This window comes from Cynocephalus volans, chromosome 16 (genome assembly GCF_027409185.1).
Source record: "Cynocephalus volans isolate mCynVol1 chromosome 16, mCynVol1.pri, whole genome shotgun sequence".
NCBI classification, from domain to species: domain Eukaryota; kingdom Metazoa; phylum Chordata; class Mammalia; order Dermoptera; family Cynocephalidae; genus Cynocephalus; species Cynocephalus volans.
Window position 1 is genome coordinate 56696989 of NC_084475.1, and position 17504 is coordinate 56714492.

Below are 17504 nucleotides of genomic sequence, written 5' to 3' on the forward strand. Positions count from 1 at the left end.
TTGCTTCTTTGGAACACAATGTTAGACAGTGTAGTTAAAGAGGAATAAAATTAAAATATAAATTGATTTAAAAAAATAATTAGTCACTACTCTGGGAAACCTTTGTGTGTATGTGTGTGTGTGTGTTTGTGTACTAAAAGTAAAGAAATCCAAATATTAAAATAATTTTTAAAAAGGAATTTCTTAAAGAATTATTATAGCAAAAGTAATCTCTAACTGGGGAAAGCCAGTTCTGCACAATATATACATACAAATAAATATAGACAAGAGAGGCAATTGCAAAGCAACAGTAACTGAAGAACTTAAACAGAAGGCTGCTTGGGGAATCAGAAGAAACTCTTGGGCTAGTGTCATAAGTCTATGAAGACATTTCAGAAATGCTTCTAGCTAGGTAATGTCCTGATAGTGCCTTTAGTTTGAGACAGGCAAAACAAATAAGGACAAAATACAAGACATTTGCATGCCACAACATTTTCCAGAATACTTCATGCACTAAAATTTAATGCATTAAAATATTCAGAATATTTTCAGAACTTGTAATCATGGCATTTGCTGAAACAAAAATTGTAACACAAAGTTTTATACAATAGCAAAAAATAGTCATTCAAGCACAGAAACATTGCCACCTAGTCCAAAATGCATGTGGATAAAGAATTTCACCTGTAAATTGTCTCCATTTTAAATCATGTGCAGTTTATTTAATTTGACATCTACTGAAATTTCTTGGTTACTTTCATTAGCATCTCTGGGTTGACCTTTAAACCTGGAGCTGGTCATATAATTTTTCCTTCTTCATAATATAGGTACTTGTTTGGCTGCCAATGATTGTTCTTCTTCCCTATGTAAACTACTAAAAGTAACATCAGCGTTCCTTCTGCAAATCCAGAAAGCTGACATGAAGAACTTTATATGGGGAGTATCAAAAAAAGGAGGCAACCAAGCAAGTTACTTCTCACACCTATGGAAAGACTTAATCATCTGATAGAAATCAAATAAAACACTTTCCGAATTGCAAAGGCAGGTACAAGTATGAGGAATCCTTTATAAAAATACCCCAGCTTTTTCTTTTTTCCTTGTTTGCTGATTAGACAAGCTATTAAAGAAGCCCATTTTTATGATCTAGTTGACTTCTTTTCCTTCTTTAAGTGGATGGTTTTTACCAAAACTTGGAGAAAATAGATCGTGGAACATTAGTAGTGGGCAGAATTTTAGCATCATCTAGGTCGAGTCCTTCATATATAGATGATAAACTTTAGATGGAGAAAGCTTCTACAACTGAATATTCCATATTCAGTTAGTGTCAGAGCCAAGACTGGATCCCAAACAAGTACTGGTAACTAGACGAATAACATTTTTTCTAAATTGTGCTCTTATAACTATTTTTTAAACCACCTTTCCCTTAAAAAATTGTATACCCTTAACATTTCCAAACTGAAAAATCAGCACATTTGCTGTTTTGATTTTGCTTTTCAGAGGTAATAATGGGGTGACTTTTTAAGTGGAAATGCCTGGAATAAAGGAATCCTGGAAGCCAGCCTGTAGGAAGTGTCCATCTCCATGCTCCGTCCTCACCTTGCACTGACACTCCTCCACCAGCATCACCATCTTCATCACGAGGGAAGTGCCAGTGCAGTTCAGCTGCAAGTGCGTTGTGGTGAACTTGGCAGGTGAGCAGTGGGAGCAGGTGTGGGGATGCTGTCCAACTCCAGGAAAATGAACAGATCCACATTTCCCAAAGCAAAGGTTGTTCTGGACAGTTACTTTTTCACAGTCTTCATGGGTGATAGTCTAAAAGGCAAACACATTTCCATTACATTGTCTTGAGTCATTTCTTTAATGTACATGCTGCAGAAGCTATAGACTGTAAGCCTGAGGATAATTTAGACTAAAATTTTCAAAGCTTTCCAATTTTGGAAACATTTTGTAATGTCCAGGTGGTGGTATCTATAAGGGCAAAGGGCCACCTCAACTAAACTTTCTTTATTGAGTAAATTATTAAATTAGCCTTTAGGAAATCCCTAAGTTAACATGAAAATATTTTACTCTACACTTTAAATACCAAACCGTAAGAGATTTTGTCTAATGGGATGTGATCAGTTGGAAGAATTCTAGTGGCAATTTTTTTATACAAATAATGTGTCTTCCCTTTCTGCTCCTCATTGTGCATAGCAGGTTCTCGATACATATTTGTCCAGTCGATCACAGAGTAGATCAAAACATCATGAGTTTAGTTCTGTTCTATTTTGCAAGGCCTGTAGTGCCTTAAAATCTATGAAGTTTCATGCAGCAGAGTTGCAGCACATATGCCTACAAATCATGTATTACATCACCTTTGCCTCTCGCATAACCCGGTACACTTAGCATTATGTGCCTTCCAAAATACGTAAGAGTCAAACACCTTAATTCTAATTTAATTAGCAATAGAATTCAAAATAAGAATTTCAAAGGAAATTTGATTGCCAGATTCTTAGAAGCAATTTTCTAATTGCACATGGGCCAACAAAGTAGTCATTATTATTTGATAATTGACTTGTCATTCCTACATATCCTTGCCTTTTAAGGCAGAATACTTAACTGATTTGCAGTCAATTGCTTTATAATATTGCCTGCTTAATTAGGTGACATTACCGGACTATACAATTTTACTCTACCCTGAGTTACTTTTGGTTCAATATGTGATTAAGGACCTGGTGCAATTTCTCAATTTTAATTTAACATTTGGAGTGTGGGGGTTTCCAGGACTGGAGGAAGTAGATAGCAAAATGTCCCTTTGTCTTAACAGTGTAGAATTGGTCAAAGTATCCACAAATCAGCCAACACAACATGAATTGGCACATAGGTATTTCCAAGGGAAGGAGATCTGATTTCACATCAAGATTATTTTTTGAAAGCTTATAAGAAAATAAGTTAAGCCAAATAATTGTTTTTCCTATGGTAATACTAGAAATAATGTGGCAACTTTTGCCTGAGATTTTTGTTAACATATGTTGATGTGGTGGGATAGCTTTTTAAAAAATTGAATAGCTTTGACAAACTGTTAAAGAAGCCCTTCACAAATCTATGAAGTAGTCAGGTGGGAAATATAGGGATTAAGACCATCATAAGTGGGTGTTTGGAGAGGAATCCAAGGCATCCACTTTATCTACAGGTGGAGTGAACTGCTCATCCACGTCCTACTAGAGCACAAGGAAGTTCTGGTGATTGCTCTAAATCCCCAGTTTCCTAACAGAGGGTACAGTCTTCCTCTGGATAGATCACTCCAGTACAAAAATAAAAAACAAATCTCTGTGTCCTCATATGAATGATTATCGATATTGTCAGTGTCCTCATACCATTCGTGCAGCATTTCCAGAATGCTAAGAAACAATGGAAAGGTTAGAAGGGAATTTAGGAAATATGATCATGCTTTGCCAAATCCTATGATGAATGCCCAAGGACCAAATCTGGAGTTAGGCGAGACTCAGGCTCCTGACGCCTCTTCCCCTGCTCTCCACCTGCCCCAGCTTTCCACCCAGCTCCTGCAAACCCTCCTCCAGCCTCCCTGCAGAACACATACCTGGCTGAAGGGCACTGTCCTACAGGTCTCCCAATGTACTTCATGACTTTTGATGGGCAGGATGACCCCCTGAGAAACTGGACTCTTTCTGAACATGAAGTGGTGCCAGAATTTCTTGGCTTCTTCCTGATGAGGAGATTTCTCCATTTTCATCCCATCCATCGGCTGAGTGAGGGCCTGGGTCCCAGGTGGAACGTTCCCACTATCTGAGTCGCTGGGTGGGCGCAGTTCTCTCTCAGGCTTCTTCCAGATGCCAAACCTGGATAGCATCTTCTGTCTCTGCCTCTGGCCTTCCCCTGCAGGGCTGGTGCCTATCAGGTGTGGCACTGCGACAAACAGATCTGGCTTCTCCTCAGCTTCCTCATGGTTGCCAGTGGGGAGTTCTCTGCGATTCCTTCTTAGGAGCTCAAGAGAAAGAGAACTCTGACTCTGGCGGCCATCCTGGTGCCATCCGGCCTTTCCTAGAGGCAGGAGCACCAGCAGCGGAAATAAGAGATGCATTCTGTTGGGGGCCCACGCTTCTTTCCTATTTGCAGATGGTGAGGCCCAAAGGAAGGGCTCACTCTCTGCAGGACCGTGAACAAAGAAATCCTATATATAGATGCCTCCCTAGTGGGGTGGGAAGGCAGGTGGTCAATAGCCAGGCAGAGTAAACACATTTACTGTTTGCTTAAATTATGTAGTGCTAATGGTGTCCTGCCTCCACTCTGGTTTTGTGTATTTTAGAAGGCCCCAGTGAAAGCCTGGAGCCCAGGGGGTAATTAGCTGACAGTTTAGCTTTCGTCTGAGATTTAAAGAGCAGCATTAGCAAGAACAACACATTCTTAGCCCGGGTTTTCCATCGCTGTTATTAGAAGGACTAGATTCAGCTAACATATGCTGTGCATATGCATTGAGCTGGGATGGAATAGACAAGGTATGCTTTTTTATGAGAGAAGTATATCAGATAAAAATTAAAGACATTTAAGGGAGTAGATTTTAAGTGTTTTCACCACAAAAAAATATTAGTATGTGAGGTAATGGATATGCTCATTAGGTTGATTTAGTCATTTCACAATGAATGCATATTTCAAAATATCATTTTGTACACTATAGATATTTTTGTCAATTAAAAATAAATAAATTTGACAATTTTTGTCAGTTAAAAAATAAATTAAATTTTTTTAAAAACTGAAGGCATACATTTAGCAAAAGCCCAGGCCTTTAGGAAAGCCACACACACATACACACAGAACCAAAAAAGTATATCAAAATTGTAAAGAAGGGAAAGGAAGCCAGAAGAAGGATGCTACCTTTGTTGAGCAGGGGAATTATTGCCTCTTATTTACATGTGATTTTTGTATGGTTATGGAGAAAAGGGAATACATTCTCCTTTTCCACACCTGAAAACTCACAATTCCCAAGTTAATCCTCTCACATTAAGAACCAATTACTGGGTGCTAAATTTCACAACTGGTCAGTCATTAGATAAACTCTTTCAATTGTTCACATGTTTCTCAACAGGATCCTAAGTAGCAGGCTGACAGCTCATCAGTCTTCGGTGAGGATGGAAAAAACGTCTCTCTTGAGCCACCCTATTGATTTTTTTCCTTTCCTTAAACAAAGAGCCAGACTTGAAGAAAGTGGATTCCAAGAACCAGGTTTGATAGCTTTGGGCATGAAGCTGGACGGTCCATTCCTTACCTTACTGAATGCACATCATCTTCCCTTGTTCTATAGTAATTAATGACCAGGTTAAATAAAGACTGAGACAAACATGAGTTTTCAGAGATCAAAGGAAAATTTGTTAAGTGGCTGTCATTCAGAACTATGATAAATCAGCCAAAGGTATGTGAAAGAAACATATCTACAAAACTGAAACCCCAGAATTGAGTCTAATCAATTCAAACAGTATTTCCACTGGGAATCAGTGCAGTGCTTGCTCATATTTCTCCCCTTTTAATTTAATCACCATACTCCCTGCTTTCAGTGACACAAATAACCCTGGAACATGTCCCCCTTTTTTTCAATACCGATTAAGCTTTCTTCTCAAGAACTGATCCACCGGAATCTTTTTTTCCAGGCATTTGTGTTCTTCTTGACAGCCATGCCTAATTTCTATGAGGTAAAGCCTCAAGTCCCTTGATTTAGGATTATAAACTATTTTAAAATGAACCATCATTCTTCCAGAATTCTATGAGAAGAGATATATTTTTCTTGTACCATATATCCATGGAAGCTGGGCTAGTATTAATTAAGGCACTGCTGATCCATACTAAATGAGTGTTAGTATTTGTCATTGCTTCTAAAGCATCTTTTAAAAATTTTTTTAGTTGTCTGCTATCTCAGTTTCTTAACTCCCCTCCAGAGCCAGCCACTAGGTCCTCTAGTAATAAGTATGGTGGAGAAGCCAGCTGTGATACATTTCCTGATTCCTTTTAAACTTTACTTTTCAGTGACTGAAATTCCATTGCTTTCAGTCATCGTATCTAGCATTTCCCCAAGCTGAAGTCTATCCCAGAGATTCTATCTGGGGTCTCAGGTTGCTCAGGCTCTGAAATGGCCAAACATGGCATACAGTTTAAATGATTTCTGTTGAACTGAAATTTGTGGAAGACTCACATTGTGAGCCAAGAATCATGTTAAATACTGGGAGGTGATAGAAACTGATTAAAACTTGGTCCCTGCCCTCAAGCAGGTTATATAGTCTAGTGGTATGATACATTCTCTAACTTTACTATGTTATCTGTAGGATTGCTACTTATTCATTTTTAACTTTTCTTTAGTCCTAAACTCCTCTTCCTCTGATTCCAATTTTGGTATTTATAAAAGTCATTTAGAAATTATTCATGGAGAATTTCCTTTTGCTGTTCTGTCATTCCTGTTGAGAAAATGTGCAAATATCCTGAAGGGTAATTCTAGCAAAGTGAAGCCTTCTGTGATGAGAACTGTGGAACATGAGCCTGTCTCCAACCCCTGTCTTTTACTGCTAAAGGCCAATGACTTTCACCTTTCACTACTGTGTCCTTTTATCAGTCTTAAAGCTATGTATCTGATATGTGAGAGTCTATTCTTAAGAGAATAAACAAACATTTTAAAGCTTTTAGTAAAAATGTGCTGCCTCTGTTGGTCCTCAGTTGGTACAGACATCCCGTTACCTCCCAGTTTGGATGAACCAAATGGAAGCAGGGCTGGAGGACATCTCCAGACACAGCAGGAAGCTACTGTGAGAAGAGAGCATCACAAATTGTTGGTGCACTTAGTACCAAATGCCAGAATGAAAGGCAGGCCTGAGCCTGTGTGAGCAAGCCCAAGCCTGCTAAGCCCACTTCCTGGGCCCACCCCAGGCACGCACAACAGCCAGACCGGCCGATCTCAGAATTCATTGATTCCAATACACAAATCTTTTTTTTTTTTTTTAAAGATGACCAGATGACTGGTAAGGGGATCTTAACCCTTGGTTGGTGTTGTCAGCACCACGCTCAGCCAGTGAGTGAACCGGCCATCCCTATATAGGATCCGAACCTATGGCCTTGGTGTTATCAGCACCACACTCTCCTGAGTGAGCCATGGGCCAGCCCTACTATACACAAATCATGCTCAGCAGGATCTGACTTTCTGTTTTCAACTCGTTTTCATAAAAGGCCACCAGCCCTTTTACAAAATGGACAAGGAAACAGGGCTGTGAAACCCAGCAACTCATGAGATGCATTGAGGTTGTGAGTCTCTGTGCCTTTTCAGAGCTCCCTGGTGTGACTATGAGAAGACAGTAATGGCTACAATTTCTGTTCCTCCTACAGACTCTCAGAAGGGAGTTAAAAGAAGTCTAGTGCTCTCTGTGGGGAAACATGGAGGCTAAGTTCTTTCCTGAAAACCCCAGTTTTAAATCAACCAAAAGTGAGAGGCAGCACTGAGGTAGGGGATGGGCATTAGGATTCAACAGGACAACTGAGAGATGGAAGAGGAATTGGGGCCGATGGATTTGTGGGGGAAGTCTGCTTGGGGTGTTGGCCATTGCCAACTACCTCTCTTTTCAAAATACAGAATAGCAATAGTGTCATGGGGGGTTAGATTACTTAAAAACACTCAAAAGAAAGCAGAATCTTTTTCTTGTTTTCCAAAGGATAAGGAAAAGGGCAAATTAGGGTAAATGGTTTCCCGTAATCTTTTTATCAATAATTTAGTCTAGTAACTTATTCAAAATGTAGAGTACTCCTCCAGGACTTCTCTTTCCCCTTCTTATGGAGAAGACACATTAGGAAGAGCCCTATTCACTAACACTGCTCCACTTACTGGACTCATTCATCCATTCATACAGCATATGTTTGAGTGCCAACTCTGTGCCAGGTCCTGGGGATAAACGATGAGGGTGTCCTCGTCCAGGTCTAGTAGATTTCACAATCTCTAGGGAGAGTTCAGTTTATTTAAAATGAGTTATACAAAGAAAGTTTAAATGAGAACCATTTCTGTACTAATCAGGGACTTTCAGGTAGATCTAAATCCCAAAGACACAGTAGACCATACACCATGTTTGTGCTAATTTTATTAAATAAATATTTGTGGAGTGCAAGGAAGCTAAATTCCCTGGAAACACCCACCTTCCCTGGGATATGGAATGCTGCCAGAAACAATGACAAAATAGCACAAACTGATTCTGTATAATCCATCATCTGTCTCAACTGAATCTTCAACTCTGCCCAGCGATCTTTCTTATGACTGTGGTCAATTCTTTTTATTGACCACATACACTATTTAAAATCTTCTCTAATTACCTTAGACCTTTGACTGCTCTTCTCCTCCACTGCAAATGACCTCACCCCTTCCTCTGCAGAGTAATATAGAAGTCATCAGATAGCAGAGTTTCTTCACATTTGACCATCAAACCACACCAGTTCATCTCTCCTTTTCCCTCTGCTCCCCAAATCACAGCCTTCCTAACCTACTCTACTAAATATTCTCTCCCATAGTGTCAAACGCCACACCACTGGCCGCCTCCTATCAGCATCTAGGTAATGTTTGATTGTTTCATCAAACAATCGTTGTTTGATTGTTTTTATTTTTTTAAAATGTCCCTTGATTCCATAAAAGTTTTCAGGTTCTGCACTTCAGTGTTGTCTTCTGTCTTCTTCACAAGTCAAATGTTAAAAAGTTTTGTCCAAACCCAACCTCTACTTTGTCACATCCACTCACACATCAACCCTCTAAAGTCTGGCTTTTGCTCCAATGCTCCTTTAAAACTTCCTTCCTAGGGCCACCCAAGCCTTCTTGTAGCTATTTGAACTCTGCAACACTTAACTCATTTCTCATGAAATTGGTCCTAAATGAAATAGAGAAGGAAAGTGATGTCAGTGTGGGGAAAAGAGCTATGACAATCCTGTGTGGAGGGGCTGGAATTCATACACTGCTGATGGGAATGTGGAACAGTTCAACTAATTTGAAAAACAGTTTGACAGTCTCTTATATATTTAAACATACAGATATCATATTATCCAGGCATTCTACACCTAGATATTTACCCCAAAGAAAATATATATGTTCATACAAAGATGTATATGTGAATGTTCATAGCAGCCTTATTTGTAATATACCGAACCAGGAAAAATAAAAATGTATATCAACTGGTGAATGTATAAATGAATTTTGGTATATTCAAACAATGAAATACTACTCAGGTATAAAAATCAAACTCTTGAAATATGTGACAGCATGAGTGAATCTCTCAAAATACTTATGAATAAAAAACCAGAGTACATATTTTATGATTTCATTTATATAAAAATCTAGAGAATGCAAACTACTCTATAATGACAGAATGCAGATCAGTAGATTGCTTGGGAGGGAAAGGAGAGGGGAAAGGGTGGAGGGAGAAATTCCAAAAGATCCTGAGGAAACCTTTGGAGGTGATGGATATATTCACCATTTCAATTATTGTGATGGTTTCATGGGTGTATACATATGTTGAAAGTTATGAAATTGTGCACTTTAAATACATGCAGCTTATTGTACATTAATTATTCCTCAATAAATCTCCTAAAAGAAGCTCACTAAAACAAACAAACAAACAGAAAAGAGCTATGAGAATGCTGAAGTTGTAAGCTATAACAGCAGACCTGCCATCCAGCCAACTCCTGAGGCAGGACAGGGACCTACGAGGAAGCCATTTCAGCAGTAATACCGGGGCTTATTTGGGGCTGTGGAAGCCAGGTTTCTTCTTTATTCAGCCATTTAGGGATCTCCTGGGCTGGACTTACTTTGGGTACATGTGTGTCTTCCTAAGCAGGGAGAGAAGAGTCCCTCATGGGCAGGGACTATGTTTGCTGGGGACTGCATTGTCAGCAACTTTGAGAACAGGGATTTTGTTTAATGCATTTTTATGTTTCCCATTCCTGGCCCCTCACTCTGTAGTTAGGAGGTTAATGAATGTTTGTTTTAACATACCGAATCCAATAAAAATGAGGACAGAAACTTTCCACATAGGTCCTTGTTGTGCTTTACTTTCTAAGAGGCATCTCTTTGTCCCAGAGAACTTATCCTTAATCGTCTGTTTAGACTCTATTTTAAAATCAAATTTCCACTGAATCTGGGAGGATTCAGAGTAAACCATGTTTTATTTCCCAGCCTGGCCACAGTCTCAGAGTAGGTCTTTGAACTTTGTCACACCAGCCCTAGTTCCCAGACAAGTCTCTCCTGAAAGATAATTACACTCCTAAAAAAAGGTAACTCATGCCAGAGGACTGTGTGTCTGCTAGGTAACTTTATGCAGCTTGTAAATTGTTGTACTCCAGTTGGAAGATGGGGGTGGTGTATCACCAACAGAAATGAGTGTAGGGGGCATCTGTCTGAAAACTGTTCCTCCACTGGCCACCTTGCCAGTTTCTGCTTATACAATGCAGGCAGATTGGGGGAGCCATATTGTTCCTATAAGCTCATAACACATGGACAAATGATTAAAAACACATGGAAAACAGTTCCACAGCTAAGCTAAAATTCAGATGGGAATGGAAAATCAACTTGCAAAGCTTTCAACTGACTCAGGGCCAAATGTAGGACAGAATGCAAGGAGAAGTTGCCAAAAGAGAGGGAAGTGGGGCGGGGGGGGAAGCAAGTCATGGATAGGAAACCTAAAACAATGACGCCTTGTATTGACAACCCTTCTCTAAGGCTCTCCAAGAGTAGGCACCAAAATCAACTCTTCAGAAATATTAAGACCTTCATTTCAGGAAAGATTTTAGACAGATTTATATTTTCTACCCTCTATAAACAAAAGTTGGCTTGACTATCTTGGCAACACCTATGCAGAAACATAATCTTAAGTATCTGTAACATAAATATTAAAATATTACACATTTTCCCTCCTAGGTGTGGGAATTAAATAACAAGGTGGCATGAGACAAACTGTGAAAAATCGTGACAATGAGACGCAAAGGCAAAGCAAAATTTTCCAGCCAGAGTTTGCTTTCTGCTGCGTACCTGATGATGAACCCAGGTTTGCCATAAAGCTGAACAGGCCTTAGTCACATTTGCAAAAGTTCAACTCTTGAATCAAATCTGAAACTCTCCTGTTATTTGTGTCCTAGTCGCTAAAATGACCCCCATGATTTTGCTGGGTAGGGAATCTATAGGCAAGGGAATGATTTACTGAGAGCCAGTCCCTGCTGGTTCTTACTGTTAATTAGCTTCTGCCCTGAATCGTTACTAACTCCTACATACACTAAATTACCTTTGGCTCCATTTAGTACCATTTAGATCTTCAAGTGTTCATTTGGGGCATGATTTGTAAACACAGTCCTCCTTAGTATATGCAACAAGCATGTTCCTTAAACGATGAATGCAAAAGGAAATTTTGAAAATGTGGCTCCGTGGAGGAGTCATGCTTAGAAAATAACTATCACCCAAGTCCAATCCATTAGCAAAGCAATCAATCCTTTCTGCCATGTGAAAATTACCCCCTAATTTGTCTCTCTGTAGAACAAGATTTTTATACCCGAGACCATGTCTAAAAGCAAGGCATACTGTGGTTTTTAAAATGGTCCCCTCAGTCATCTGGATTTCTCCAAAAACTGAAAACATTTGCATATTCAACACAAATGTTATCACATGTGGGTAAGTTCTCACTTGTAATATGGAACCGGAAAACCCCAGTTCACCCACCTCCAGCTCCTCCCTCCTCTGGGGTTAGTTACCAGTGAGAACAAGCACCATTTGAATCTGTCACTCTTGCCCCAGTGCAGATGCTGGCTTTGCATCTCACACACACACACACACACACACACACACACACACACACACACACACACACCCTTTACAGCTTTTAAACAGGTATCCTTTATGGAGTGCCTACTATGTCCCAGGCATGTTCTTTGTAGCTTCACATTTAATTTTAACAACTCTTCCAGGAAGTTATTGCTATCCTCATTTTATAGATGAGGAACCCAAGTTTAAGAAACTTAGGATACACATCTAGTGAGTGGTGAAACTGAGATATGAATCCACCTCATGTTCTTCTCCCCTGTCAGTTTGCCGATTGCATGTGGCTATTAAAATGGTGCATACATTAATTTATTCTATTTTAAATTAGCATTATGATAAAATTATCATTTTAATGAGGCAATAATATTTTATTACTCATCCTTCTATCATTGGATATTTAAATCACATAATTTTGTTTTAATTTTTTATTTTCTTGAAGTAAAGACATCTTTATGCATGTAGTTTTCATTTTGTTTTGAAATTTTTCCACCATGTGGAAATTATTTTATTGTTTCTTCTCTCTTTAAACAGCTTTATTGAAGTATAATTTTAAAATGATAAACTGCACATATTTCAAGTATACAATTTGATAGACTTTGACACACATGTGTATGTGTGTATATATATCATATACACATGAAACTATTACTACAATCAAGATAGTGAATGTATCCATCACTCTCAAAAGTTTCCTTGTGTCTCTTTGCCGTCTCTCCCTCTACCCTTCCCAGCCCTCTTCCCTATTCCCAAGTGACACCTGGTTTACTTTCTGTCACCTTAGATGAGCTTGCACTTTCTAGAATCTTCTATAAGGGGGGTACATATACACTATGTACTCTTCTTTGTTAGGCTTCTTTCACTCAGCATAATTACTATGAGAATCGTTCATGTTGTATACATAGCTCATTTGTTTTATTCCGTTTTAAAAATATCCCATAATTTATTTATCCATTCACATAATAATGGGCATTTGGATTGTTTACAGTTTGGGCTGTTACAAATAAAGCTGCTATGAACATTCATGTAAAGTCTTTGAACAGATATTATGCTTTCTTTCTCTTGGGTAAATACTTAGAGGAACAATGGCTGAATCATATGGAAGCTATATGTTTAACTTTTTAAGAAACCATCAAATTGTTTTCCAAAGTGGTTGTACCATTTTATATTTCCACCAGCAGTATAGTGTTCCAGTTTCTCCATATCCTCACCAACACTTGGTATGGTCAGTCTTTTTAATTTTAGCCATTCTCATAGGTGTGTAGTGCTAACACATTTTGGACTTAATTTACATTTCCCTAATAATTAATGATGTACATATTTTCATGTGCTTATTTGCCATCCATGTATCTCCTTTGGTGAAATGTCTGTTCATTTTAAAATTTCTTATCATTGCTTTGAAATTTTTTACACAGTCTGGATGCTTATTCTTTATCAGATATATGCATAGTAAAAATTTTCTCCCAGTATGTGGTTGTCTTTTCATTTTCTTAACAATGTCTTGGTCAAGATGTACTATCCATTTGTGTATATTGTTGGATTTGAGTTGGTAAAATTTTGTCTAGGATTTTTTCATCTGTATTCATGGGGGATATTGGTCTTTAGTTTTCTTGTAATATCTTCATATAGTTGGTATCAAAGAAATATTGGCCTATAGACTGAGCTAGAAAGTGTTTCTTCCTCTTCAATTCTCTGGATGAGTTTTTGTACAGTTGGTACTATTTCCTCTTTAAATATTTGTAGAATTCAATAGTGAAACTCTCTGAGCCAACAGGTTTTGTGAGAAAGTTTTAAACTACAAATTTAATGTTTTTTGTTGTTACAGGGTTTTCAAGTTATCTAATTTTTTTGTTTGTTTGAGCTTCAGTAGTTTTGTCTTTCAAAGAATTTTTCCATTCCATTTAAGTTGTCAAATTTATTGGTACTTAGTTGTGTATGACATTTCTTTATTACCCTTTTAATAGTTACAGAATCTAGTAATGTGACCTCTCTCGTTTCTGATATTTGTAATCTGTGTCCTCTTTTTTTCCTGATCAGTCTGGCTGGAGGTCTACAAGTGTTATTTATATTGTCAAAGAATCAGCTTTTGGTTTGATTGATTTCTTCTATTGTTTTTCTGTTTTCTTTTTTATTGATTTCTGTTCTGATCTTTAGTATTTCCTTGTTTCTGCTTTGTTCTTTTTCTATTTTTTTATGGTAGAAACAAGGTTATTGAGTTAAAACCTTCCTCATTTTCTAATATAAGCATTTAGTGCTATAAAATTCCCCCTAAGTACTGCCCTAGTGGCACCCAACAAACTTGGATACGTTGTGTTTTCATTTTCATTCAGTTCAAAATACTTTTTAAATTTCTTCTTTGATTTCTTCTTCAACCTATGTGTTTAAAAAAAAAAGTATATAATTCAGTTTCCAAACACTTGAGGATCTTCCAGTAATATTTCTGTTATTGATTGCTTTATTGTTATTGTTTTATAGTAGTCAGAGAACATATTTCATATGACTTGAATCCTTTTGAATTTATGGAGACTTGTTTTATGTTCCAGACTGGAATGTGTCATGTGCACTTGAAAAAACTATACATTCTGCTGCTGTTGGGTAAAGTGTTCTAGAGATTTCAATTAAGTTAATTTGGTTAATAATATCCACACTTCTATATCCGTACTGATTTTGTGTACTTGTTTTATCCATTATTAAGAAATAGGTATTGACATTTCTGACAATAAGTATAGATTTGTCAATTCTCCTTGCAGATCTATCAGCTTTTACTTCATGTATTTTAACTTTGTTATTAGATGCATAAATGTTTAGGATTATGTTATCTTGATGTATTGACCGCTTAACATTATGAAGTAACCTTCTTTAACCTTAGCAATATTCTTTGCTCTAAATTCTACTCTTTCTGATAGCCACTCCAGCTTTCTTTTGACTAGTTTTAGTAAGGTATATCTTTTTTCCATTACTTTACCTTTAATGTACTTGTTTATTTATAAGTATGTTTCTTGTAGGTAGCCTATAGCTGAGTCTGAACATTTTTTTCTGTAGGGTAAGTTGGGATTGATTGCTTTTGGAAAGCAAAAATATGGATGGGGATAGAAACCAAAGGTGAACTTCTACATCATTGCCTGGAAAAAATGTTGCAGGTTTCCACGAGGCCTTTAATAGAAGTGTTGGTTGATTTTTGTTCCTTTCTGTCTTAAGATAAACTAAACTTTATTGCCTAGCAGAATATAAGACCTATAAAAACTGTTCAAAATGAACAGTTATATGTGTAAGTTACGAGGATAGCATATTCATTTCCTGCACGATCATGTTCTAAAGACTTGTAAAATTAATTTTAAGAAAATCATGGCGTTCTGGACATTAAAGACATCCAAACGCACTCTGCCATTAGTACCAGTTTTCCCATGACTGATGGGGAGAAAGGAAAGGAAGATCAATAAAGCAAAACTATAAATTTTAAAATATGCCAAATCAGCATTGCCTTCCTTTTAATCAACTATATAAACAAATTAGCAAAAACCTAGGTGAGACATGGGGTAAAGACTGGAAAACGTATCTTGGATAAATCAAATAAACACACTGCAAATACATCAACCCATTTATAGCAGTCTAAAATAAATTTTATATGGTGCTTTTTAATTGCATTTTTTATTGAGATTAATGTCACATAACATAAAATGCACCACTTAAAAATGTACACTTCAGTGGTTTTTAGTATATTCACTATGTGGTGCAACCATCACCATTATCTAACTCCAGAATATTTCCATCCCCTCAAAAAGAAATCCTGTACCTATTAGCAGTTAGTCCCAATTCTCCTCTCTCCCCACACGCTGGCAACCACTAATCTTATAGATTTTCCTGTTCTGGACATTTCGTATAAATGGAATCATATAATATGTGGCCTTTTGTATCTGTTTTCTTTCACTAACAATACAATTTTAAGTACATGGTGAACTTTACAATATTTATCATTCAAAGATATTTTACTTGAATATGACAAAATCATCTCCTCAGACTGGGAATAGATATGTGGAATAGTTAGAGGAGATTCAGCCTGCAGTTTGGAAGACCTCAGGTCGAGTGCTGATTTCTTCACACTGTAACTCCTAAGGACCTCAGTCTCCTCTAAGATAAAGGTATTAGATAAGATGATATCAACGATCTCACTCTTTTATTTCCATTACTCCAGGAATCTCTAAGTACAGAGACACATACTGTTTATCATTTGGAAAAAATAATTGTTACAAAATCAATTAGCTAGGTTTAAAATCTTTAGTTCCTCACTCAATTCTGGGGACAGGAAATTTGGGACAGCTGCTATCAATATTTTCACATGATTATAAACTCAGGAAGTTAACACCAGTTTCTTAATCAGGAGAGAAATATAACAAAAGTCAGCCTGAGCTGTTTGTAGCTGTGTGTTTCCCTCCAATTCTGAAAAAGGATAATGTAATCACGGATTTCTCTTGTGACTTCCTCCCTGACAAATGCTCAAGGCCTAAAAAAACTACTAGAAATTTGAATCTATACGCTATGGTTTCATCTTTTTCCTTTTCTCATTCACTACAATATCTCCAGTATTTAGAACAATGCCAGGTGCAGAGTTGGTGCTCGATATTTGATATTTGTTGAATGAATTGTGGATGAATGCTTGGACACATAGAACACATATAACTAAAGGCCAGTGTACAACAGCAAAGGTAAGAGACATGTTGAGTTTTCTCTCCCATCCCTTCTTATAATAGGTAGAATCATTAAAATCTAAAACCCATTAAGTCCCCAGGAAAAACGAAAAACATTAAAAACTGAAGCAACAGTGTCTCAGAACTAGAAATATTTTTTTTATTTTGATACAATACCAGATACAGTACATTTAATATGCTGCTTTTTTGCAGAAATTAATCAGCACCAGTTTATGGTTTAAATTACACAGAACCATGGTGTTAATTAAAATATGTGCATATCTTTTTGGCTGTATTAAAAACAAAAAAAATGGAAATGCACATAAATGTCACCTGGTTCATTTTCACTACTCCTTGGAAGGAGATGAAATGATTACCATATATATGTTTTTAAAATTTATTTTTAGCAAATGTATGCTGTATGTTTGTTAAAGGCTGAAAATCAGAAGATTCTGAAAAGCTACACATTATTGAGCTGCATTGATGCCCTTGGATAAAGTGGGACTTTTCCTGAGTCAGTATTCAAGTTTGGAAAGAAGAGCTGGGTGACATTCGGTCCTTATTCCTGATGCTCTCCTTCGTAGCTACTACCAGTCCCCATCCCTTCCTACTCAATCCTTTTCTCCTCTCTCCTTTCTCTCCTGTAACCTCCCATTTCCCATCCTATCCATTACTCCATTTCCTTCCTTCCCACTCCCACCAGAACCTGAAGGGCAGAAGTGACCAATCAATGGAGAGGGAAACTTGACAATCGTTGACTTCTCTTTCCCCCGAGTCAAAGCCCAATCATGAGAAAGGAATGAAGGTCATGGTGAATATTGCCCAGCACCCAAACTTGCCTGAATTTCTAGTTGTGTTTTCTTTCAGTTACTTGGATTTTCCAACTTGATTAATGCTTTCATGATCAGAAATATTTTTGAAATACTCTTCTAGTATTTCTAATTGTATAAAAATCAAAACACTCTCCCTTTATGCTAACATTTGCAATTACACTTAGGTATCATTTTCATTGGAGAAATGTGTAATAAATCTACCAT

At 37.4% G+C, this 17504-nt stretch overlaps 1 protein-coding gene across 1 annotated transcript; it reads right to left on the bottom strand.

Moving 5' to 3' along the window:
- Positions 1-1494: 1494 nt before the first annotated feature.
- Positions 1495-4057, bottom strand: CER1 (cerberus 1, DAN family BMP antagonist). Its single transcript, XM_063080255.1, has 2 exons — positions 3557-4057; positions 1495-1788 (listed from the first exon to the last, which is right to left on the bottom strand). Exons 1-2 carry the CDS (start codon positions 4055-4057, stop codon positions 1495-1497), a joined length of 795 nt encoding a protein of 264 aa, XP_062936325.1.
- Between the last annotated feature and the right edge of the window lie 13447 nt (positions 4058-17504).

What these genes read in the sequence shown, in the direction of transcription:
- CER1 (XM_063080255.1), bottom strand. Translation starts at nt 4,057, where the DNA reads ATGCATCTCTTATTTCCGCTGCTGGTGCTCCTGCCTCTAGGAAAGGCC. An exon ending in GGACAGTGCCCTTCAGCCAG is followed by an intron (nt 1,789 to 3,556) that starts GTATGTGTTCTG and finishes TTTGCCTTTTAG; the next exon opens with ACTATCACCCATGAAGACTG.